This window comes from Varanus komodoensis, unplaced genomic scaffold (assembly GCF_004798865.1).
Source record: "Varanus komodoensis strain SLA01 unplaced genomic scaffold, ASM479886v1 scaffold24, whole genome shotgun sequence".
NCBI classification, from domain to species: Eukaryota; Metazoa; Chordata; class Lepidosauria; order Squamata; family Varanidae; genus Varanus; species Varanus komodoensis.
Window position 1 is genome coordinate 11662499 of NW_025335641.1, and position 25292 is coordinate 11687790.

General features: G+C 42.0%; 2 protein-coding genes across 7 annotated transcripts in view; one reads left to right on the top strand and one right to left on the bottom strand.

Annotated features, from left to right (window-relative positions):
* Positions 1 to 12228, top strand: part of BCAR3 (BCAR3 adaptor protein, NSP family member) — a 140666-nt gene extending 128438 nt beyond the window's left edge. For both annotated transcript variants that reach the window (XM_044432198.1, XM_044432197.1), the window contains exons 9-13: positions 4205 to 4320; positions 6869 to 7040; positions 8747 to 8858; positions 9514 to 9726; positions 10693 to 12228. In XM_044432198.1, the coding sequence (XP_044288133.1) occupies positions 4205 to 4320; positions 6869 to 7040; positions 8747 to 8858; positions 9514 to 9726; positions 10693 to 10871 (792 nt within the window). In that variant the 3' untranslated portion in view covers positions 10872 to 12228. The remainder of the gene's footprint in view (positions 1 to 4204; positions 4321 to 6868; positions 7041 to 8746; positions 8859 to 9513; positions 9727 to 10692) is intronic.
* Positions 12229 to 12371: 143 nt separating this feature from the next.
* The window catches only part of FNBP1L (formin binding protein 1 like), a 78402-nt gene continuing 65481 nt past the window's right edge, over positions 12372 to 25292 (bottom strand). For 4 of the 5 annotated variants that reach the window (XM_044432199.1, XM_044432203.1, XM_044432201.1 and 1 more), the window contains 5 exons: positions 21266 to 21375; positions 19979 to 20111; positions 19043 to 19137; positions 16494 to 16642; positions 12372 to 16105 (listed from right to left, as the gene is read on the bottom strand). In XM_044432199.1, the coding sequence (XP_044288134.1) occupies positions 15927 to 16105; positions 16494 to 16642; positions 19043 to 19137; positions 19979 to 20111; positions 21266 to 21375 (666 nt within the window). In that variant the 3' untranslated portion in view covers positions 12372 to 15926. The remainder of the gene's footprint in view (positions 16106 to 16493; positions 16643 to 19042; positions 19138 to 19978; positions 20112 to 21265; positions 21376 to 25292) is intronic. The other variant, XM_044432200.1, reaches the window with a different exon arrangement.

Consider the following 25292-nt stretch of genomic DNA (forward strand, 5'->3'; position numbering starts at 1 on the left):
TCGGCTGACATCAGTTCAATGACACCCTTCCAACACTTCCCCCAAAGCTATTACGGCTTGTTAGAATCAACAGCCTCTTTGAGGACTGTGTAAATTAAGTGGGCATCAGCTGTGGTCCATTGCTCTGGGAGCGAGAGAGCCTTTCTCTAGCACTCTTCCTCATTACTTAAGAGCACTCCACTCGGAGAGCTTTATCTAGATTTATGTTCCGTTTCAACCAGGCACTAAAGGAATGGCCTGTTTCCTGACATCATGTTCACTGTGGTCACAGGAGGGCTCTCCGGATGAGACCACTTAAGCCAAACAGCCTGTTTGGGCCCCTTGTTAAGGGAAGGAAGATTATGTTACCAGCGATGCATTGTGCCACCTGCCTGCAGCCCAGAGGGGCTGAGGGTACCTAATGAGGCTGATGTCGGATATGTAGATAATGCTGTAAACTACGGCTGCTGTTGTAGCTCATAAGGATGGTTGATGGAGATTGTAAAATGTACCAGCTACCTTTCCTCTATAAAGAATGTAATGGTGCCGTAGGCCTGCTCTTGCACGCAATCCTTGGGAGATGGGGATGGGGACCAGGCCACTGGATGTCACAAAGGACCACCATTCTTCATTGCCATTGTCTTCTTCCGCTTCTTCACACATTTATTTATTTATTTATTTCACTTACTGTATCTTAAAAAAATCTCTAAGAATGTAATCCGGTGTGTGTTTAGACAGGAAAAGAGTCCTACCACTCTCAACATTCCCCACTATGAATAAGTGACTGGATCTTTTAGGGTTTTTTTCTGTATAAGCATGCATAGGAGTGCACTGTAAGTGGTTTGCATGAAGATGAAACCTGCATAGGTGACTTCCAATGTTTGTACAAATCAGAGTAATATGCAGGCTGGAAGGGAAGGTTTTAGATGCACCTGCATCTTCCAGCACATCCCTCTCGTGAGGAGTTGCATCCTCCTGACTTGGTTGGGTGAATGGGTGAGATTCAATTTGTATGCAGTATCGGACTGCATCCGGAATTCACCCTGTGAACTTGTTGACATTTCCCCCTTTCTTCTGCAGCTCCATATGGTCGCACAAATTTGCAAACATTGCCGCCGCCACCCCTCCTTCTGGTGGGGAGTCCCCACTGGATCTCAGTTCCTTCTGTGATCAGAAGGAACCCATCCCTTTGCAGAGGGGCAAATCTGCATCTGACCCAGAATTCCTGCCAGAGGAAAAAAGCCTGGGTCCAGTTTAGTGTCATGGGTTAAAGTATGTGGCAAGATGATGAAAGGAGCAAGAGAGCAATGCTACAAGAATCCAGAAAGGAGGGCCCAGGTTGCCCCAAAAGTGCCCTTGAAGCCATTGATTGACCCATGCCTTTCAAAGGAGGTGATTCTTTTAGGGTTTGAGGGGGCGGAGGAACAGTTGAATCAAGACAGCTGTTGGTATCAAAAACAATTCTGTATGCAGCCATGGTGAATTGGATTTGCTTGCTCTGAAAGAGCAGCCTGCTGGACTCCTTCAGCAACTGCATGCAGGACACTTCCTGAAGCATCCCCTTTCTTTGTCCCTGTATTTAGCTGATCGCAATGTGCTGTGCGGATTTCTGTTGGAGAATACTAAGCGTTCCTGAACAGATATATTCTGCATCTGAATAATTAACCTTTCCATTTGATCTTTACAAGCCCATGGGATGCTGCCTTTCTGAGCTTACGTTTTCTCTGCTTTCCTTTCTCTCCATCACTCTATTAAATCAGGCAAGCTTCCAGTGGGTTGGTGGTGATGCTTGCATGCCACAGTACATCACAAAATTCAAAGGCAGTTTTCACAAAACTCATGGAGGTCTCTCTTCCAAGCATTGGCCCAGTATTTAGCTTCAGTGAGCTTAGAATCATAGGATAGTACAGTTTGAAGGGGGCAAAGAAGGCCATTGGGTGCAACCCCCTGCTGTTGCAGGACACCATGTTACACCATCCCACTCAGATGGCTGTCCAGTTCCTTTTGGAATGTCTCTAGTGTGGGAGAGCCCACCACCTCTCTGGGCAGCTGGTTCCACAGTTGTATTACTCCGACAGAGAGGAAGATGTCTAGCCTGAGTGTGGGTTGTTGCAGCTTGAATTGATAATTCCATGTCCTACACTCTAGTATGAGCAAGAAGAGATCTTGCCCTTCTTTGTAACAGTCTCTGAGGTACTTACAGAGTGATACCATGTCCCCCCTCAGTCTACTCTTCTCAAGGCTGAACATGCCCAATTCTCTCAGTCTCTCCCCATAGGGCAGTGTTTCCAAACCCTGAATCATTTTTGATGCCCTCCTTTGGACTCTTTCTAATTTGCCTTGCATCTTTCTTCAATCTTGGTACCCAGAACTGGACACGCAATTCCAGATGAGGTCTGAGTAGTGATGAGTATAAAAGAACTACTACTTCTCATGATTTGGAAGTAATGCTTCTGTTATGCATCTCAAAATAGCATTTGCTCTTTTGGCAGCTGCATCGCATTGTTGGCTTGCTGCATTATGTGCCGGTAGACCAGCTTTCTCCACCTGGGTACCCTCTAGAAGCCAATGGCAACACAGACTGGAATGCAGGCGATGTACTGCATCTTAGAGGCACCTTGCTGAGCGAGTCTGCATTAGTTCATATCCTAGGAATGCTTCCTAGGATTATTTAGCAGCAATTGATCTCCCGAACAGTTGTGCTCAAATGAGCAAGATTTGTTAGCAACAGTTTTTCAACATACTAGTTTCACCAAGGTGCAGCTAAATTGTGGGAAATAGAAAGCTAGGAACTCGTTTAATTCTACTGAGTTATGTTTATCTCACAGTAACCAATTCAATTGTAAATTTCATTTAAATTATATAAATTAGAACAGTTTTACCTTACATTATGAAAATGCAGTTTGAACTAAGTGGGTTCTCTCCTTTAGTTGCATATATACCCAGTTCTGCTACTGCTTTTGGAAAACGTTAAACATTGTATCGAAAAGGGTTCACGCTTCCTTAAGAAAGGAACCATGGTCTCAGAAAGTTTTTTGCATCCCAGCAAATGCTTTGAAAGAAAACTGACTGGTATCATCTTTGTAAAACAAGTATTAAGGCTTTGTAGGCTGGGGAAGATGCGGGGAAGGCAAGTGTCAGATTGCCAGTTGACAAGGAGGGGAAGCTTGTACTTTTTGCAATAACAATATATTGCCCAGAAAGAACAGGGACCAATTCCACCCCCTTCCCTGCACCTCTTTGCAGAAAGAACACCTGTCAAACTTTGTAGTTAAGAACTTTCTTGAGTTTGCTTTTACTTCTTCCCAATCACTTTTCCTTTGGTGTCATGCCTTTTAAATCAGCTGCGGGCAGAAGATAAGATTTGAATTTGCTGATTTGCAGTAGATCTGCAAGGATTTCTGATTCCCAGTTGTTTAACAATAACAGTAACAAAATGGTTCCACTTCCGTTTTGTACATTATATTCTTGAAATGGAAGAAAGTGAGGAGGCCTGTGAGCTGGGAGCAGATCAAGTTCCTTGGGTCAACCCCAGCAGCAAAGTGGCTCTTTCCTTTTTATTTTTTTCTTTGTTTTTTGAGCTAAGGTTTGGGGTGACTATTTGTTTAGAAGGACAATGAGCTCAGTTCAGTGCTGGGACTCTAAAGTATTTCCTGGCTTTGGAATTCTTTAATTCTATGTCTTTTGCCCCCAGCTGGTGAATCTCAGGATTCTTTTTTTAAATCTGAAATGTGCCCACCTATTCTTGAGTGTAAGCCTGAAGGCTGGGAATCTAGTATTATTGACCTGAAAAGGTTGCTCTGGGACTAAAAATGCTGCAAAATAAGTAAACCAAATAGAATTCCCCAGGCAAAGCTGCGGTTGTATCCGATGCAAATCTGATTTAAATCCCCATTCATTTCAACTGGCCTGTTCAAAGTAGGGCTCATACTGGATGCAACCACATTGGATGCTACCATAAAGCTGCTGGTAAAAAGATCTGGTGAAAGCTTCTGAAGAATGATATTTGGACTCTCTGAAGATTTTGACCAGAGCATTGACATGTGTCTCCAGAGAAGTGCTGTCCTGTGTTGTAGGAATTGCTCCTGCAGAATGATGGGCGGGGGGCTTTTTTGATATGCCAAGCGGTGACCACATTAAAAATAAAAAATAAATGCTGGTTAATGTTGAGGCTGTCCTGTTTCCATCCTGGCTCATTGTGTGCGTGTGCGCTTGCACTCGACAGGTTGCTAGGATACTGGAGGTCTCTGAAGAGATGAAGAGGATTATGGGAGTGAAGTCAGGCCTGGAACTTATTACCTTGCCATATGGACACCAACTGCGCCTTGACATAATTGAAAGGTAAACGTTGTTATAGTTACCTTCCCTTTTTTCCCCTCCTCAGACAGTTCACTTAACATATTAGGGCTGCCAAACAAATCTCTGGGATTCATTTTAGGTCCCCATGCAAAACCATTTCATTCAATTCAGCCTTCCGCTCGCTATTTATTTTTACAATAAGCATTCACAGTTTGTATAGATTATTAATAGAGTGCATTACCAGGGAAAAGGCTACTATACCTATGACAGCAGGAAGGATAAGTGGGAGGTAATTTTCTTGGGCAGCTGAGCTACAGAACAGTCTTTTGGAAATAACTGCCCAAGAGAGTATTAGGATATATTTGCTTTCAAAGCTGCAGTTTGTAATATGTTTATGTGGATGCAAATTTCATGGACATCAGAGAGCCTTGAAAGATGTTTATGATTGGGTGGTACAAGAGTTATTCTTTTGAGAAAAAGCGGCGCTCAGTGGAAGGACACAATGATGGTTTCAGCTCAGTAGCAATCATGCCCACTTAAATGAATCGGGTAACTGGTAAGGAAGAGAGATTGCTTTCCAAAGACACTGGGCAGGTATTGTCAGTCAGAGTAGACCATAAGATGGACAGAGCAGTTGCAACAAGCCAGTTTCCTATATTCCTGTGTAAACAGTCATGTTTTTGTGGAGTGTGTCCCAGACTTCTCTGGTTAAAGCAGTCTTGGGAACTGTGGCTGGGAAGCAATTCTGGCAGAAGCCAAGAAGCACTTTGATTCTGCTCCTACTTACTAAAGAGTTGAATCACTTCCAAATAGAGAGGGAATGATTCCGTCCTTAAATAATATGGAAGATAAATATGTAAACCACTCAGGGACATTATTATATTGAGCAATATATGAATTTTATGAATACATATATAAATGAATAACACACCCTTGTTAAGCAGCAAATAATCCTGAAAGAATGTGTTGTGGCCTGAAAAAATCTAACTCTTTATGTTCCACATGCGTCTCACACAGATAATCCCAGCAATCTAAGAGCAAAATGTATTCTCAGCTTCCTGAAAACCTCCTCTGGGGCTTACAGAGTAATAACTGTCTGCGCTGAAACCCACTAGGACTCCCCTCTCACCCCCACCCCAAAAGGCTGCCTGCAGTAGTTCTGGAGGTTTTAGTTAACCTTGTGGTTGTCATGGTTTCCTGCTCCCGAGTCCTGTTGCAGGAAAAAGTCTGACCGGCTGTTCTTGCTTTTGCCAACCAATGAGCTGACCTGGACTATTGTTACAGATATCTTTAAATTGCTGTACCAGTTCTTGGCAGCTCTGCTCCCAGGCCCTTCCAACAGATCTGAGATTCTTTTGTGGGCTTGCCATTCCTGGACACATGCACGACCATTTCCTCTTCTCCTTTCTTCCTCCTCTAAAGAGTGGGCAGCAGTGAGGTGAGGATTGTCAAAACAGTGATTGGGTATCCCAAGTATTTGCTCTAAGTTTCTTCTCACACTCAGCTTGGGGCTTGCTTAAATTGCTTCTTCCGTCCCAAGATGGAAACTCTGCAAATAAGATTGATGACAGGCTGTTTCCTACTCGGAAATGCTGAACTCCTGTACGTCAGTGATCCCATGTGAGCCTTCTAAATATAAGGGATTTGTCTTAAGTGTAGGGGGTTGTCACACATGGCAGCCTTCATCTTGGTTTTAGGACATTCTTGGTAGCGTCCAAAGCAGCCAGGACCACCATGTGGAGACACTGGAGAGGAGCTACCAAAACACTGCAAGAACACTTGCAGCCGATGCATATGAATGTTTTACAACAGCAATATTGGATCACAGTTCTATTTACTTTTTCACCACCTTGCTTTCCTCTTTCTAACTTAGTTTCCTCTTACTAAAAGCTGCTCCCAATTAAATCAGATCAGATCTCTACTTTTTAGTGCAGAACACTGGATCCTGGTTTGGTCATACATGGACTAGGCCCACTGAAATCAAAGCAAGCCCCTTATGCTACACTGACTTCAAGTATGATTAAGTGGGCACTGAGCAGGGTTCTGCTTGACAAAGGGGGCCAGGGAGACAATCCTCAACATTCCTTTTTCCCGCTGCAACCCCTGTGCCTTCTGAAGCTGTCCTGGAGGACCTGGAGCGGCCTAGGAAGTATGAGTTGTATATAGGATTCTGAAAAGGGAAGGAGATAATGGTGGGCCTGCATTTGATCTTTCTGTGCCTCGGGGGGCAGGTTGCCATCTTAGAAGTGCATCTGAGAAGATGCTTGCTCTGATAGAAGTGTATTATTTAAAGGCAAAGAAAGAGCACTGTTTTCTACAGATTTGTATGTAAATTTGCTGATTCTTTGGTCAATTGCTATATGTTCTTGTGGGGTTGATTTCCTTAATTAGCCCTTACAATGTGATATCAGCAGACAAGAAAATTGTGTGTTTTCAGCAGTCTTGTTATCAAATTGCTAATGGCGACAATGTGATGTCATTTCACTTTTGCCAAATGCTTCACTTAGATTTAGTCCCATACAGAGTGTGGCATCTCATGGCCCTGTTGATAGCATGTCCTTGATGGTCTCCAATTTGCTTTCACCTTCAGACACAATACAATGGCAATAGGAATAGCCGTGGATCTCCTTGGCTGCACGGGAAACTTAGAAGAGCGAGTTGCAACACTAAACAGGATAATCCAGGTTGCCGTAGAACTCAAAGACTCCATGGGGGACTTGTATGCCTTCTCCGCTATAATGAAAGCCCTTGAGATGCCTCAGGTAAAAGGAAATCCATATATTATGTGATTCCGTGTAATCCATTGTGTTCTAAAAAGGCCCAACAGTATATTAATACAGGCAGTCTCCAGGTTACAAACGAGTTCTGTTCCTGAGAAAATATAAATGTGTCTTTAAGTTGAATTTGTATGTGAGTCAGATCATGTTTAGTTGACCCTCTGTATTTGTAGGATTAAGGCACAGAACTCCTGTGAAAGTGAAAAAACCATGAATATCTCTACCCACCTCCTAAAGAGGAACTTTGCAGCAAGGACATGCTGGAGAGGTTTCCCTCTCGATGGGCAGGGCAGGAAGGCACGCTTTGGAGGCCTTCCCTCTCTCACCTCTTGCTTCCTTTCTCTCTGTGGTGATGACTATTTCCACAGTAATTAAAACATTAATAGGCTTTATGGCAGTTCATTTGCAGGTAGGACTTGCTCATGCCCCCTCTACTTGGGGACTGCCTATACATAAATTAAAATGGACCTGTTTGAAAAGGGCGAATAACTTTATAATATTTCATTCATAAACACACACAACATTAGGTGCACCAACCATTCAATTGGGATGTCATTTACAGGATAGTGTACAATAAATACTGAAACACACACACTGAAAGTACATCAATAAATGGTACTTAAGGCAACAGAGCCAATCCAAAAGTACATGATGTTACCATATAGCAACTTTAAAAAGTCAGAATGAATAAAAAGACCTTTATCATAAGGCAAAAGGACTTGGCATTAGGCGAGTCTCTCTGGGAATAGCATTCCACTGGTGGGGTGCCACACCAGAGAAGGCCCTTTCTTTAGTCCTAAAATGAGCCTGAGTGTGATCAAAATAGCTCATAGATGTTTCAGATCAAGGAGAGTGAGACAGGAGACAGGATTCATGCAGGAATGGCTTCCACCCTAAAACACAAGCTTTGGCGTTCCAAGTCCAGGACATGGAACACTTCCCTGCCTAGCTTATTCAACTGAGTAGAAGTTCTCATCAAGTGATTCCCCTTGTCCTCTTGGGAGGGAGGAAAAGAGCAGATGGTAGAGAATACCAGAAGCACATCCTTGCTTAGTTTTCATGAGCAAAGATCTCCTTTCGCACCATTCCCTTGGCGGTTTATTAATTAATTAATTAATTAAATAAAACATTTTTATGCCGCCCCATTCGCCGAAGCCTCGGGGCGGCTTACAACAGTTGTTGTTGGAATGGAGTGGAATGGTGGAAGGCTCTGAAGGCAGATTCTCTCTCATTCCTGTGAAAGATGTAGCTCAGTCTCCAGCCTGTTTGCAGGCCTCTTTCTTTGGAACTGGCTGTAATGAATAGTGCATTGACTATTTGTTTGTCATACCTCTCCCAGTTTCCTTCCAGATGTTGGAACTACAATTGCTGTCATGCAAATTGTATTCCTACAGATCTGGGGAACAGCAAGTTGGGGAAGGCTGTCCAATGGCAAACTTTTCACACATAACTGCTGCTGCTCTTTGGGGCTACCAACTGCCCACCTGCAAAAGCAGTGGGAAGGCAAAGGACAACAGTCCTTCCCTCTCTAGCGGAGACGCCCAGTGTGGTGCGAATGTCTTGCTTTCCTAGGGAACCACAGCACCCAACTTCATATGAGAGATCCTGAGTTGCACCATGTCCTGTGAGATAATCCTGTAGCTCTTTGTGGGGTAGGAATGCTTAATAGCTTAGCCGTTCCTCCTCCTCAGGTTGCAAGACTGGAGCAAACATGGACCACTCTGAGGCACTGCTACACACAGACAGCCATTCTGTATGAGAAGCAGCTGAAGCCATTCAGCAAAGCCTTACATGAAGGACGAGGTGAGTGCACGGGCAGACAGCTGTGCCACACTTTTCATCATCGGCAAGGGACCCTAACTGAGTCTTCAATCTTAATTTCCTTAATGGAGAGTACGGAAGCAAGTCAAGCCTGCTTCTGTGATAGCAGTAAGCAGAATCCATTAGGCTTAACCACATCCTGCCTGGCTCATGGTCCGTGGACTGTGCAGAAGGGAGAGGGCATTCCTCTGTGGTGAGGGATATGGACACATTTGCGCACACATGCGCACGTTTAAAGAAAAGGACCATAGGTGGAGCCATTTTGCAGGAGTAGTGAATCATTCCCATTGTAGGACCATCCTAATTTCCCCATTCTGTTGAAAAACCTGGGCAAATTAAGGTATGGAAGAGTTGCAGGTTTGTAGAAGACCTTATAGCAAGTTCATTTTTTCCCACTTGCCAAAAGAAGGGCATAAGCCATGCTTATGAAAACGAAATGGAACCAAGCCAAGGAATTTTAGTGATGCCAGCTCCCAATTCCCCCTTACCAATTGATGGTAGTGTCACTGTATGGGATAGCCAAGCAAACTCTCACCAAAATCCTGCACGTTGTGTAAGGGAGACTTGTTCCACTAGCCTGGCCCAGTAAAGCAGTAAAGGTGCAAAACATAAGCTCTTTTTGTTTCCCCGTTTTCAGAGACTACATGCATTCCACAAAACGTTGTCACTGTGCCCTTGCTGATGCCTCTGATTACCCTGCTGGAACGCCAGGCTGTTGTGTTTGATGGGATGGATGTTTGGGAGAACACAGACCAAAGCTGTGAAATCATGCTGAAACATTTGGGAACTGCCCGTTTGATCGCACAAAATGCCAGCCTGTACTCCACAAATGCAGAAAGGATACTATCAGGTAAGAGGCAAAAGCACCCAGCTGTAAGGGTTATTTTGCTCTTGATTACACAGAAGGCAAGCACTGGGGAGGAGAATCCTGTCCTAATTAACAGGGACACTTTTGGGGGGCTTTGCTTTGCATAGGGATGCCGAAGGATGAATGTATACAGGAGATGCACCTTTGCTGCCAGCTTGGGTCAGGCCGGCCCTATTCATCTTTCTCTTCTGCTTCTGCTCTCCTCCTCCTCATTTTCATTTCTATACTGCTCCATCGCTGAAACTCTCTGTATTATCAGAGGGCTTGCTGAAGCCTTCACAGCGTACAATAAGGGGCATGCCTGCCTTTTCTTTGTAGACCAGGGACCCATCTATGAATATCTATCCATCTTGGCCCCTTGGGGTTCAGGGAGGAAGCTCTGGCTATCCACTCCAGACTGCATTCTCAAAGTGATTATGGTCTTGTGTGAGGAGCATCTTTCGGGATGTTGCTGTATGGGACCATGATCCCCTTGACTCCCTAGAAGAAGATCTTACTATCTCAGGAATTTTAATTTCAGTCTTATTTTAAATCTGGTACTGGATTTTAAATGTTTGTGCTGCTGCTAGTTCTTAACTAGTTTTTGCTATATTGTTGTTTTAACCATTTAAATTTTATATTTTATGTTGTTTTGAATTATTGTAAGCCATCAAAAGAGCTTCAGCTATTAGATGGCATGAAAATTTAATAAATAAATAAAAACACACATACTGAAAGGACAACAGTGGCTGCAACTGATGGTGGAATTAGGTGAGACCAAACATCCTTTACATAGCTGTATTTCTTACATAACCACTCTTCACAGAGGAATTATCAAGTTTTGGCATTGGCCCTGCTGCAGTGGACGGTCGAGTCCAGTGCCATTTTAGACTATTGCTGACAGTTGTCTTTCATGATGAAAAGGCTTTTTCATAGCAGCAATTGTAAATTTACTGTTTCCTTCATCAGATTTTCAACCAGATGATGAGATGAATGAGATCTTCAAAACGGAATTCCAAATGAGACTGCTCTGGGGCAGCAAAGGAGCACAGGTCAACCAAAGTGAAAGATATGAGAAATTCAACCAGATCTTAACTGCTCTTTCCCGAAAATTAGAACCCCCTCTAACAAAGCAGCCAGAACAGTAAAGTACCTAATGGATTCACAAATGCAATTAATTCCAAGTCATTACTTAACTAAGAGAAAACAAACTGCAAAATAAGGCTGTGCCAAATGTTTGCCATTTTTTTCAGGGCAAGAAGGCTTTGGAGAACTGTAACGGTGTTTTCTGAACAAAATACTTTTTGAGGAATGTTTGTTGCCACTTCATTTCCTGTTCTGCTGCTGGTTTGGCATGTTTTTTAAAATTGTGCTTTCTTCATGGGAATATCAGTGCTGGACAATAAGGATCTTATCATGAATATGGCCACATGCCTACACAGGCCATTTAGAATGAAAGCAGTGCTTCCTGTATCAAGATCATCCCCCTCCTCAATAGACAAGCATCTTTATTCCATTTCAAAGCAATCCCTGAAGAGGTGGGACTGCTGTTGCTACTGCCAAAAAAAATTCACAAGCAGCCTTTTTCTTTTCTGAGCTGTCAAAGTCTTGACACCCACAGAGACATTGGGATTTGTAAATTGTACTATGTGCATTTATTTATGATTACCTAATAATAAGAATGACTACTGAGATATAAAGTAATCCTTATTTATTGGTTTTGTTACTTTCCATGATCTTTCAGTAAATGATGACATTGTCCATTACATAAAATATTGTAGACATTGGGGGGTGGGGTTAATTATTTTTAGCCTTGTATCCATTAATGTTATTAACAAACTGTAAATATGAGTAAAGGTGAAAGAATGGCTTTAGAAAAAGGTATCAGTTGTATGATATCAATTAAATGGGTCTGGAGAATTGTACATAAAGCTGTGAATTAAAGCATGAACTATCCTTGAAATATTCTATTTTATTGCTTCAAAACGTAAGAAAGAACTCATTTGGGGACTCAAGATGTTTAAGCCTGAATTGTTCAACATTCCACTGAGTTTTGTGGTGTTGTTATTCTGTGCATCTTCTGTTGATTAGATATAAAACCTTCACTTTATCTTCAACTTCCTCTACATGAACAAGGGCAAGATTTTTTTAAAAAGCATGCGACATACACTAATCAGCTCCCACTTGCAATGATGTCAGTGTTAGTCCCCTACAACATGTTTTTAAATCACAACTGTTAATCATCACTAACTGTACTTTTTGCATTTCAGTTCCTTCTGGCAGCAGAGTTTACTTCTCCTTCAACCCCCACAGCACCACTATAAATCTGCCCATCTGAGGCTCACTCCATGAATCTGACAAAGTGGATATCGTCCATGAAACATTATGTCAGAATAAGCATGCTACTCTTTGAGGTTCCTCAATAGCCTCTGTAGCTCAAATTCTTCAACTACAGGGGCTATGTCCAGCACTGGAGGTAAAATCTGTTTTTCCTGTACTGTACCCTTAGCAATGAGAAAATCTGCTCCCATGATAGGATTATTACACTCCTGCCAAAACTTCTGCATACGTTGTATTCATGTTTAAACAGGTACCTAAGCCCACCTGTTCTTGTGCCTGCAACAGAAGACAACAAAGAAATCATCAAAGCCATGAAAAGGTTGTTTAATTCCATGAAAATATTCTCAAGAGAGCCACTATTTTTAACAAAGCATTTAAACATTTAAAAATCAACACGTGCACAAAAGATTTAAAAGTTTTAAGACTCGGACAATTCATCATGTTCAATATTTCAGAATAATGATTTTAGCTAACTGTGCAAGTACAAAGATCTTTTTCCTCCCCTTATATTTAATAACCCTCATAAAGGCTGTATTATACCACAGAAAGGAAAACTTCTCCTGAGGAAATAAATCCTGTTCCTAGAAAAACAGTAGCGTTTAAGAAATATTAGTCCGTTACCAGAAGCCCAAGAGGTTGTTAGGCAAAATCCACAGGGTTTTTTGCCGAAATATTGAAAATAGTTTGTCTTTAGATTTAACTTTGAAATAATAATAAAAAACCAGTAGGTTGTTCTTTTAAAAAAACAACAACAACCAAGGCTATTCCATGTAGATTTGTCAGTAATGAGTAAGGTCACATTATATAAATAACCCTGTTTACAATATCCAAAAAATCTATCTTTAGTGTTTAACCACCTCCAATGTAAATACACTATGTCATCTGTGTAATAGTGGCACACTTAATAATAAAAGGAAGAAAACTTCCACACAATAGTCACACAGATTTAGTTTTACTGGTAGTACAGTTGCTAATAACACTGAAAAAAATTCCTAAAGGATTCCAGCACTGCTGTGTCCAAATATTGCTTCAACCCTCATCCCTAGAAAAGGAGACTGTTTTAAATATTACCACAAACAGCAACAAGTTGGTTTAATGATGCTTAACCGATTTCTCCCTCCCTCCCCCCTTCCTCCTATCCCCCTTACTCTAAGATTACCCTAATTAGTTTAGATGTTGGATGATTTCATTAACAGAATCCACAACTGGCAGACAAAACAATGTGAGCAATATGGGGTGCTGCAGACAACTATATTTACATGTATAAACATTTCCAAATCTTGATGTTTACAAGTAAAAGTGCACATAGGTCATTACAAAGTATCACTCCAATTTTCAACTGGTCCTTACAATGAAGCATCACTTGGAAACAGACTAGCACTGCAGTTAATTAAAAATTGGAGTCTTCCCCCACCCTCTGCTAAAACAATAAAAAGACAAGGAGAAAAAAAGCATCCACAAACATCCTATTAAAAACATGAGGCATAAAATGAAAAACCGATACAAGTATTTTGCTTTCAATTCATAAAGTTTACAATGCACCATGTATCATGATATGGCAGAGCTCTAGAAAACCTCTACCATGGCTACCAGCAGCTGCAGTATTGTAGAAAGATTCAGGAGGTCATATGGAACTGAAACCCAAAGCCCTTTGTGGGATACTGACGTGGTAGTTGGCAATCAACAGATTTAGGCACTCAAGAGTTTAAGGCAGCATCTGGAATGGCAAGCACTTGACTTCTGAAAACAGTCATTTGTCTTGTAGCTGAAAATCTGTGCTGTTATCCTAGGTGTTCAGTGCTCATGAGAAGTTATCGAGGTGCTGAAGATGGTGCAGTTTCCTAGTGCTGAGATGTCTTTCTTTCCCCAAATTAAAATGAATGTTAAGTTATAACTTCGAAGAACTGGAATGTAATGATGGTCGCAATGAAGGAAAAAAAAGTTATAGCAGCATAAACGGTACTGAAATAAAAACATTAGTGCTTAAGAGATACATAAAGTGGATTTGCTACAAATGCAGATGAGGAGGAAGAGTTACGGAGATACAGAACATTAGGCAGGCATGCCCGACACATACCTAGACATGCAGGAGAAGGTTAGGGCGAGCATGGAGGTGGCACAGGCAGACAATGGCAAGATGTTGACTGAATGCCAGTTTGAAATGGGCATGGAGCATAAGACAGCTGAAAACAGCCGATATACAGTGCAACTGGTGAACAGGGAGTAGAATTGTTCAGAACTTAAGGAAAGAATGCAATTTCAGATTGGATGGTTTGGTTCTGTTGGAATGGAACTTTAGTTTACCACAACAACTTTGAACACACAGAAAAATGCTAACATTGTTAGTGAGAAATGTATGCCTACATGCCTTCATGCAACTGGCTTTCCCCCATCTTGCTGGGCCTAACACCCTCCCCACAAAAAACAGCTGCATGTAACCTCCTTCAACATCTCGCCCATTTTCTCAGAAACCCGCTTCAGGAACCTGCAGTCCAAGAGGAAAAAAGAGAAGAACAGAATTACCAGAGGCCTCAAAAAGGGAGAAGCGCACTTATCAAAAAATGCAGATCAAATAGCTAGGGAATAAATCCTGCTATGCACAGAGTTTTTTCAAGCTTTCACCACACCACATTTTCCAGACAGCCGTTCATTTAGTAGCAAATCAGTGCAATTTTGCTTCCAGGTTCTTCCTCCTGCCCAATAAAAATGTACAGATTCTAGCAAAAGTAGCCACATTTAGCAATTTCCTCCCACAGATGTGACACCTTGACCAGTGAGCTGCTCCAGGTACAGGTGCTTCAGCATGTCCACAGGGAGCCTCTAGCTCACAAAAGGTTACTCATTTGTTTTAATGGAACTGATCTGCACCCAGTCTTTTGTGTATGCAAATCTGCTCCATCTACTGGAATAAGTGGGGAGGTACATGATTGAGAGAGACTTATGTGCACAAAGCATCATAATCCAACATTTTCTGCACCTTTGGAAGACGCATTTTCCAGGACAACTTTTTGGGGAGTGTTGGTACAAGAGAAGGGGGCTCAGCTGCATTTTAGCAAAAGAATAATCTTGACGACAGTTCCAAGAAATAGATAAAAAGGGCAGGTCACCACACTGTAAGCCTGTTGAATCCTCTACAATCAGCTGTGCACTTTTCTTCGATCACCTTCTGCATTTATTATTTCTGTGAGCAAAAAAGTGCAGATCTGATTTCCAAAGTAAAAGCTGCAAAAATATGTACAGAAAAAGGATGTTTGCAAACATTTCCTGCAATGCACACAGGCAATGGCTTGCATGCTTGCAGCACAAGGTTCTTTGTTTTCTGAACTAGATCTCATTGCATTTAATGGCAAGCTGCCCGTTACAATTATAAGAGGTACTTCCATTTAGAAGACTGATCTGCTTGCTCACTTCTCTGGAATAGGGCTAGTTTCAGTTACCTGAGTTCAGTTATTACTTGGACATTGGAACAGGTTCTCCTCTGGGGAAGGACACTAAATATGACAAAACTACACATTCTAAAAACAACAACATCATTTAAACTGTTTCCAAGCAAACAGAAGGCTTTACAGAAATTAAAATTAAGAAAATCAGTAAAATATGGTGGCTCCACCATTGATTGTAAAGAAAATACTTAAAGTTCTCAACCAGATAGGGAAAGAAGTCAGACATGGCACTGGTCAAAGCAGCAGAACAAACTAATTGGAACGAGGATGTTCTTCCAGTTTCAGTACTGACATCTCAGGGTTGGCTCACACGGTGAATGACAGATTGTAGGGTCTTTAAATGTTCTAACACTTTCCCGTCCAATTGTACGCTTCAGTATTCATTAATGAATGTTCCCTGGTATGCTGATGGACTGGAGGTTAGATATAAGTTACTGCACCTTTACTATTCTTCTCTAGAGTTACATCTATGTAGGAAGTTGGCACATATCCTTCATCTCCATTCTGTCTCCGAGCTCTTGTCCATCCATCCCCTTTATCTTCTTCTATAATGTACAGAACCTCACCCTCTTTCATTGCCAGGGTACCTTCATTGGGACCTAGGAAAAAATGAGTACACAAAAAATGCTCACAGCTCTGGCAGGTTTTAAAGCAAGTTCTCTTCCTCAGCACAAGCACACCCTTTCCATTCCCAGGAGAAAACGTCAATTCTGTGCAATGGAACATATTTTCCTAATGAAGGCCAGGAAAAAAAATCTGCTCTCTTGTAATAAAGTGGAATGTGTGCCAATGACTGTTTTATTAATCTAACATATTTGTTTTGTTACAGCGCAAAAGCATTATTCTGCCACTAAACACAAATGGTTTATGGCATGATTTCCCAGAGCCTATGCTAGAATAGGCCATATGCATGCAGGGATGTTTAGGTGAATATACAAGCACACATATACATGCCCTCTACATATAGCCACCTTAAGTTAGCCTTACCATCAAATGGATAGATAGCTTTGCAGTGTCCGATAGCTGGCAAAGGGTCATCGTCTTCAAACTCATCATCAAATTCATTATGGGGGCCATGTTGCTGTGGCGGGCTTCGAACTTCCTGGTTTGCATCGTCAGTGTAGCTCCCCTCTGGGCTGTAATGCAACAATTAAAACTTCTATACTCCTCAAATTAGAAATCTCAAAAATTTTCCATGCATTAAAAGAATGCCAGAACATTTGCAAACCATGATTCAGATTTCGTATTTGTCAAGATGGCAAATCCTAGTTCAATAATGTCCTGAAAAATACAGGTACAGGCTGAACTGTTAGGCAGCTCGGATATAGGCAAGCCTGCCATTTGAGAACTCTGCCTAGCACATCAAAATAACCAGAACATTAAAATGTTCCTCTAAATGCATCCTGTCTACTAAAATAGGACCACATCACTGCTGTCACTTCCTCTTCTGCTGTCCCCTTCAACCATGTGTGGCTGTGACAGCAAACTGTATGCGTGCTTGCTCATGCCCCCGAGTCAAGAAATTCCAATCTTCAAAGTTTGCTTCGCTAACATGTAAGTATGTATGTTCAGGGTATATTCCCTATGCACTGCCTTTAAAAAGGTTTCAATTTTCCAGTGCAGTTGCCTGAATAAGCCTGGACCTTTGCAAGCCTACATAATGAAGAGATACGCTTTGTTCCTTAATTAGTAGCAAAGCAGAGCAAGATACCAGGCTGAGCAGGGGCATGGAAAGCTCACTGAAGTTGGCCAAAAGTACTTGCAAGTACTTTTGAAGGGACATTAGCAGGTAGACCCTTGCACTCCCACTCATCTCCTGAATTTGTCAACACCAACCATAATTTGTTTTAGACTCAGTATGTATTCCTTCCAAGGCTAGCACTAACCAGAGCTGATATTTAATTTTGGATAACTAATATATAGATATTGCTCTTCAATGTTACATCACTGTTGCTTCAATATGATTGTTGTTGACATCATGATCATGATCATCCTCATCAATTTTATTTCTATGCCACCCAACAGCTATAGCTGTCTGGGTAGATTAGAGTATCATATAAAATACATTTTGAACTGGCAATCTATAGATTAATTAATCCATGATTTGCCATAGGGCATGCCAGGCATATTCCTCAGCCAGTTGGAATGTTCAGCCTAATTAACCCACCACAGTATGTGGCTGTAACCTGCAAACAGCTCCAATATGTAACAACAATCAAGTAAGAAATACAATGCTCTTAGTAAACAATATACAACGTTAAAACCTACACATATGCAAACACAGGATGCAGAAAGTTCAGAAAAAGACAGGGAAAAGGGGAGAAGAGTTGAGAAACATTAGACATTTCATTTTCCCCCTCCAAATACTGGGCACATATTGTCTCTGGATATTCTGATATACCTTATGGCAAGTGTTTGTAGATTTCCTACAAATCTTAGTTGAGGGAAAGGCAGCAAAAGAGAAAATGGAAAGAGCTGACTTCTTAAAAGAGGACGTCCTTAGTTATCTTGGAATTGTTGTAGAGCACAAGCTGAATATGAGTCAAAAATGTGATGTGGCTGCAAAAAGGCCAAATTCTATTTTAGGCTGCATTAATAGAACTATCACTTCCAAATCATGTGAAGTACTACTTCCCCTTTACTCAGCACTGTTTAGGCCTCATCTGGAGTACTGTGTCCAGTTCTGGGCACCACAGTTTAAGAAGGATGCAAACAAACTGGAAAGGTTTCAGAGGAGGGCAACAAGGATGATCCAGGGACTGGGAACAACGCCCTATGAGGAGAGACTGAAAGAACTGGGTATGTTTAATCTCAAGAAGGAAAGACCGAGGGGAGATATGATAGCACTCTATAAGTTCTTGAAAGGCTATCACATAGGAGGAGGACAGGATCTCTTCTTGATCATCACAGAGTCCAGGACATTCAAGCTCATTAAGCCAGATTCTGCCAAGTATCAGGAAAAACGTCCTGACTGTTACAGCAGTATGACAAATTAACCAATGACCTAGGAAGGTTGTGGGCTGTCCCACACTCAGGGCATTCATGATGCAACTGGGCAGCCATCTGAGAGGGATGGTTTAAGATGGGATCTTGCACTGAGCAGGGGTCTGGACCCGATGGTCCTCTGGCCCCTTCCAACTCTACTATTCTATGATCCGAAATGCCATGCTTTTTCACTAACAACCTAAATATGCTTCATTCAATGAAGTACTTCTGACTGCAGTAGTTACTGTGAAGCAAATTTAAAACTATGAACAGACAGTTGGATAGCCATCTGTCAGCAATGCTTTGACTTGGAATCCCACATTGAGCAGGGCTCCAATGGCCTCTTGGGCCTCTTCCAACTCTGCTATTCTATGATCCCAAGGTGGAAATGTGAGGTCAGGACACAGAAAGAGATGAAAGGAGGTTTTTAGAGATTCCAGGGGGACAGAGGAAAGCTTGCTGATCATTTAGATGACAGAGGAGACACAGGAACTATGGTATGAGAAAATGACAATATAAACCCAGGGAATTTCATTTAAAATTTTTGATACCTCTCTCTTCCTTGGGTTACAAGATGGTTGATGTCACTGCTGTGTCTTCTGTCTCCTCTTGCTGCTACTTTACCTTCAACTTCAGAAAGCCAGGCCTAGACAGAGAGGGGGAGAAAGGCAGTCCATTTGGTACCAGTACAAAACAAGTGTTTAGTACAAAGTCCATTTAACTCACCAGATAGCCACAGTAATCTGAAACAACCCAATCCTCAAAACGGCCAGACAAAAGAAATGCCTACCTTGACAGATTTTCAAATACAGTCCAATTAAAAAGTTTTCTGGGAACTGCTACCAAATTCACTGCAAGTTCCAATGTTAGCATTATATACAAAGCCTTTCAGTTTATCGTAAGCCCAGTTCATTTTGAAAGTTGTAGTTATCCAGTATATTCTCCTATGTGCACCATTTAGCAATTAAACTATCTTGCCATAGATGATATTACAACATGGAATTCATCACATTTTCAAACTCATGTTCTTTCAACTATTTTATTCTGCATTCCTGCAATAGGTAATTTGGGTACCCTACAAATGTTTTAGACCACAATACCCATCAGCCCCAGCCAGCATGAAGAATGGTCAGGAACTACATGAGTTGCAGCTCAAAATGTCTGGAGGGCATTAAGTTGTTTACTTCTGGTATACAAACAGCTGTATACTCCTTTCTTCAGTACAGTCCCTGAAGTTCTGTAAGACTTGAAATGTTCTGTATGATTTTCACATACAACTCCTCTTGATCTAGATCAGGCACTCAGGCCCTGCTGGCTAAAATGTAGAGGCCATTGCAAATTGAATGTAAGTGCAGTAGCGTCATCCTATCCAGATTCATATGAATTCCCTTCTGGAGTTTTGGGAGATGACTGGTCTAAGATGCTTTCAAAACGTGTAGTAGGCCTTTCTCAAATACCAGCCAATGGATATTTTAACAGTTGCTTACCTCATTCTTGTGAATTTCCATTCGGAGACGGTCCATGTTGCTCATCGTCTCAGCCAATTTCGGCTGAAGACTGCTTGGATCACCCATTTGTGGATTTTTCTCATAGACATCTTTCATTTTGATGAGTGCATCTCTATAGGAGAAATGTAAAATGAATTATTAGAAACATGGTTTATTTAAATGTTGAATTTGTTAAATGTCTCATAAGTAAATGTATTTAAGTATGTCACAATCATAATGCTATGAAGAGAATCACAAAAACAATATAAAATTAATAAATGCACAAATACAGCATAAAATATAATATCAGGTACAAGAAATAGAAATGCATTGTCGAGATTAGCATAATAAAACAAAAATACAAGAAAATATGTCAAAATCAAGAAGGTTTTAGTCTGGCACCAAAAACACAAAACATACAAGTTTCCCTTGAAAGAGCATCCCAGAACTAAGACACCATTGCCAAAAATGCTTCTCTTTTGTCACCACTCTCCAAGACTCAGAATGAAGAAGGGGGGCTTCTTAAAGTATGCAAGGTGCTCCATCAGGAACTGAAATTCGAAGCCAAGGAGAGCTTATACGTCAAAATCAGCACTCTGAACTGGGCCCAGAAATGAATCAGTTATTAGTGAAGGCAAGAGAGGACTGGCATAATACCATAATCAGACTTGGTGCCAGTTATAATTCTTCCAGCCATTTTTTGCAGTAGCTGAAATTTCCAGATCACCTTCAAAGGCAGCCTCACATACGGAGCATTACAATAATCCAAATGGGAGGTTCCAAGGCCTGAATCACTGCAGCTAGGATTTTCACCTTCAGCTAGGGTTTTATCTGGGATACCAATCAAAGCTGGTAAAAGGCACTTCAAGCTACTAGGCTACCCGAGCTTCTATAACAGTAATAGGTCCAGAGGCACCCACAAGTTATGCACCTGTGTGTGTAGGACAAATACCATCCACTCATCTGGTCTGGGAGGTCAACCACTAACAGTTTTCTAATGCAAGAGTTAAAAAATAATTATTGCAAGGGAAAACGAAGTCTCAACATTCTTTTTTTTACCATCTCCAGAGAGAGAGGATGTGAGCTCAGAAAAGGGAGAACTTGAGATAATGAACTATGTTGCTAATACAGAGGAGACAGACTGACAAAAAATTGAGAAAAGTCATGAGGAACACTGACAAATCTAAAGACAGATGGATGTTGGAGGCAGAATAGTCCTAGAATTAGGGAAGTCCAAGAAAGAGGAGGGTATGGTCAAGAAACCTAAAAACAAAAGAGCAGCATTACTTTTGATCAGTTTCCTTCTGTAGTTCTCTGTTAAGTTCATCAATCCGCTGCTGCAGTTTCTTACGCCTTTGCTCTGGTGGCAGGTGGCTGAAATCTTCTTGTACAGGACCCTGAAACCAAATGAAATACAACTTCAAAAGAGGCAACTATCCTATTCTTATTTCTACTGGCAGTGCACATAAAACTAAAAGCTCTTCCTCTTGGAATGTCACAGCAGGAAGAACCTTTTCCTTCCACTCAACAATGCTGTATACCATGGCTCCAGAAGAACAGGTATCTCATAATGAATCACTGCCTTGATCACCATGGCTCAATCTGGGAGTTCCACTATACTGTAGATCAAAAGCCACCTGGCCCTTTTTGCAGCCCTGACAGTTTGCTGTGGCAATTTTTCTTAAAACAAGGTGCACTTGTTTAAAGATAAATCATTGCTTTTCCCTACTGCTGCTGCAGCAGGGCATTGAGGTGTCATTCCGAGGGGGGTTCGCTAGGACAATGTGCCCACCTTGTCCAAAATTATAACTGGCTTTGCATATTATATAATCTTGAGGGGAAAGGAAAGTAGTTGGTATCAGATGTGGGACAACAACAACATAACATATCGGAGGAACAAAATCGGAACAGCAAAATTAATTCAGCAAACAAAACTGCAAAACATTTCAAAGGGACGCTCCAAGAACCTAAGTGAAGTAATAGTTGGCTTACCAGCAACGCTGCTGAAAAGCCTCTTAGTATGAAGAACAGTCCATGTTAACATGATCCAACTGCGGAATAGACACACTACATTTGTATGTCATGCTAAATCATGTTTCAGCATGATGTATATGAGTCACAAGTAAGTTTTAGGGTTGTGTGTTTTTCCCTTCCCATTTCTTCCTCTTACACAGGCAGGTTCAGAGCTTGGGAGCTTTTCCTTTCAGTATTATTTAACTGTAGTACTTTTTACCTGATTTCACAAATCATGTTTACCACACACACTGCTCAAACAAGCCAACTTCAAACACAGTTTCAACAGACCGGTATCAGAAACCAGCTAGAGCTAGAAACAACTGCAATGGCAGGTTCAGATAGCACAGGTAACTGTGATTAGCTAAAAGTGGAAGCAAAGGCATGTAAAATCCCCCCCACCATGCCCATGTTTGGGGGAGAGGAATGCTTGGACTTCAGCATATCATGCTAAAACAGGGATAGGCAATGTGTGGTTTCCAAGGTATCTTTGTTTATAAACCCCATGATCCCCCATTGTTCGTTATGCTTGGCTAGGGCTAATGGAAGATGTAGTCCAAACCAGCTGGAGGATTCCTCAAGCTACTGTATGCTAAAACAAATGCAGTGCCACCATCCCCCCAAACACGTCCTTCTGTGCCTACAAAGGCATCCTCCCCCACCCGACTTTTAAAAAAATACCTTTTTTTATCTTGGGTGGTAAACTGTTCTCGCTAGAAACAGAAGTACAGAGCTCCAGCAGACCCATTTTTATTTCCTTTCTCTGGAATGCCTTTTGGCCCCATGGGAAGGGAAGATACAGATTTCACTTTCTATTTATCTTTTATGTCTAGTTATGCCCTAATGGAGCCTTTTTCTGGTGAGCCTCATGGCAATTTCTCAAATCTTGAAATGTTTTCATGGGCCCCAAATGTTGAAAAGCCATGGTTTAATGTGGTGCATGAAGATGGCCATAAAGTTTTAAAATGAACCCTGGAAAAAACAGTCCATATTCACCTCTAGAGTAAACACAACTGAGTCCAATAAAGTGGCTGCTTACCCAAAGAAGCACCTGCCACAATCAATTTGTTAGTCTTTATATGGTGCTACAAGATGGCTGATATTGCAAAGATGCTTTGATCAGCATGGTATCAAAGCTGTAAGTTTTAACAATGCACAACTTCTATCATTTCATCTAAAATGATATGTACCATATATCCTGGCCTGATTTATCATTAGCAAGCATGTGTGCAAAGTAAAGAGAGCAGAATAAGATGAATGATCAAAAATCAGAGCACATGCTTTGAAAATAACAGTTTCTCCAAAATGGTAACCAAGAGGTCACAGACAAATGCAGTGAGCTATCAAGCACTCTCAGAGTTCGCTTAGGACAAGGCACCAAACGGAGAAGTTCTGCATTCAGGAAGGAAAGGGATTTCATATCCTGACAGAGCTAGGGGAACCAAGAAAAGCACCAAATGAAATTGCATTAACAGATCCCAGTAAAAAGCTTGAGAACTAAAGAAAAGATTGGAAGGCTTTGAAGAAAAGACAAAAGAGATAAGTTATCCAGTTATTGGCTGAAACCCAATTAGCTCATCCTGCTGATGGAACTGCTTCCATCAGTAGATCAAGGCAGGGATTCCTTATCCCTCCCTTCAAAATTTGCTCTGGGGAAATTCTTGATTTTGGGAATGTGCAAAGTCTGGCAGCAGGAAGAGAAGAGGAGGTAGTCTTGTGTGAGCAGAAGTTCCTTCAATGGGTTTCTACTCATTGGCGATACTTGGCGATTTCAACGCAAGAGTAGGATCTGATCACTCTGCCTGGGATGGCGTCATTGGAAAAAGTAGAATCAGCAAATGCAACAGCCATGGCCTACTACTACTGAAGACATGTGCAGCTCATGATCTGATCATCACTAATATCATCTTCCACCTGCACACTTGCAAAAAGACGTCCTGGATGCACCCACGCTCCAAGCACTGGCATCTCATTGATTATGTCATCGTGCGGAGGAAAGACAGACAGGACGTAAGGGTGACCAAGGCCATGCCGAGTGCTGACTGTTGGACTGACCACAGACTCATCATTTCCAAATTAAGCCTTCACATCAAGCCTAAGAGATATCCGCAGGGAAACAAAGCTGTGATGAAAAAGATCAATGTCAGTAAACTGAGGAAGCCCAACACAGCAGCTTCACTAGCAGAAGATCTTGACAACCAACTCTCAGAGCTGCAATTAGAGGAAAATGCTGGGAAGGACTGGGAACGCTTCCGGGATATTGTGCACTCTTCTGCACTAAGGGTTCTTGGACCCTCACACAGGAAACAGCAGGACTGGTTTGATGAAAACGATGAAGAGATCAAGGCCTTACTTGCTGAAAAGCACCGCCTTCACCGTGCTCATCAGAATGACCCATTGTCAACTGCTAAGAAAAATGCCTTCAACAATGCTCGCAGGACTGTACAGAGCAAGCTTCGCAAGATGCAGGACTCCTGGTTGAGTGCCAAAGCAGATGAAATCCAGAGGTTTGCTGATAGAAACAATGCCAAATGGTTCTACAAAGCCCTCAGATCCTTGTACGGACCTCAGCCCTCAGGGAGCTCCCCTCTACTGGACTCAGATGGTACAATTCTCATTACTGAGAAGACTCTGATTCTACAGCGTTGGACTGAGCACTTCCAATCCATACTGAACCACCCATCCTCCATCAGTAACAAGGCGATTGACAGAATGCCCCAGGCGGATATCAACCACAGCCTGGACGCCCCACCATCAAAGCTGAAACCCTACAGGCCATCAGCCAGCTGTCCAGCGGCAAGGCTCCAGGATCTGACGCGATCCCAGCGGAAGTCTTTAAGGAAGGTGGTGCAGTGCTTGTCGACAAACTCACTCAGCTGTTCCAGTCCTTCTGGAATCAAAGATCCATTCCTCAGGAACTGAAAGACGTGTCCATCGTACGCCTTTACAAGAGGAAAGGAAATCGACAAGTCTGTGATAATCATAGAGGAGTATCACTGCTCTCCATCGCAGGCAAGATCCTTGCACGTATGTTGCTGAATTGCCTGACTGACCACCTGGAACAGGGTCTACTACCCGAAACACAGTGTGGCTTCCACAAAGAGCATGGCACTGTGGACATGATCTTCGCAGCCCGACAACTCCAAGAGAAGTGTCAAGAGCAGAATCGTGAATTGTAGACCATCTTTGTGGACCTCACCAAGGCCTTTGACACTGTGAGTCACAAAGGTCTGTGATGCATCATGTCAAAGTTTGGGTGCCCTGACACGATTCATCCTGATGGTATATCAGTTCCACAACG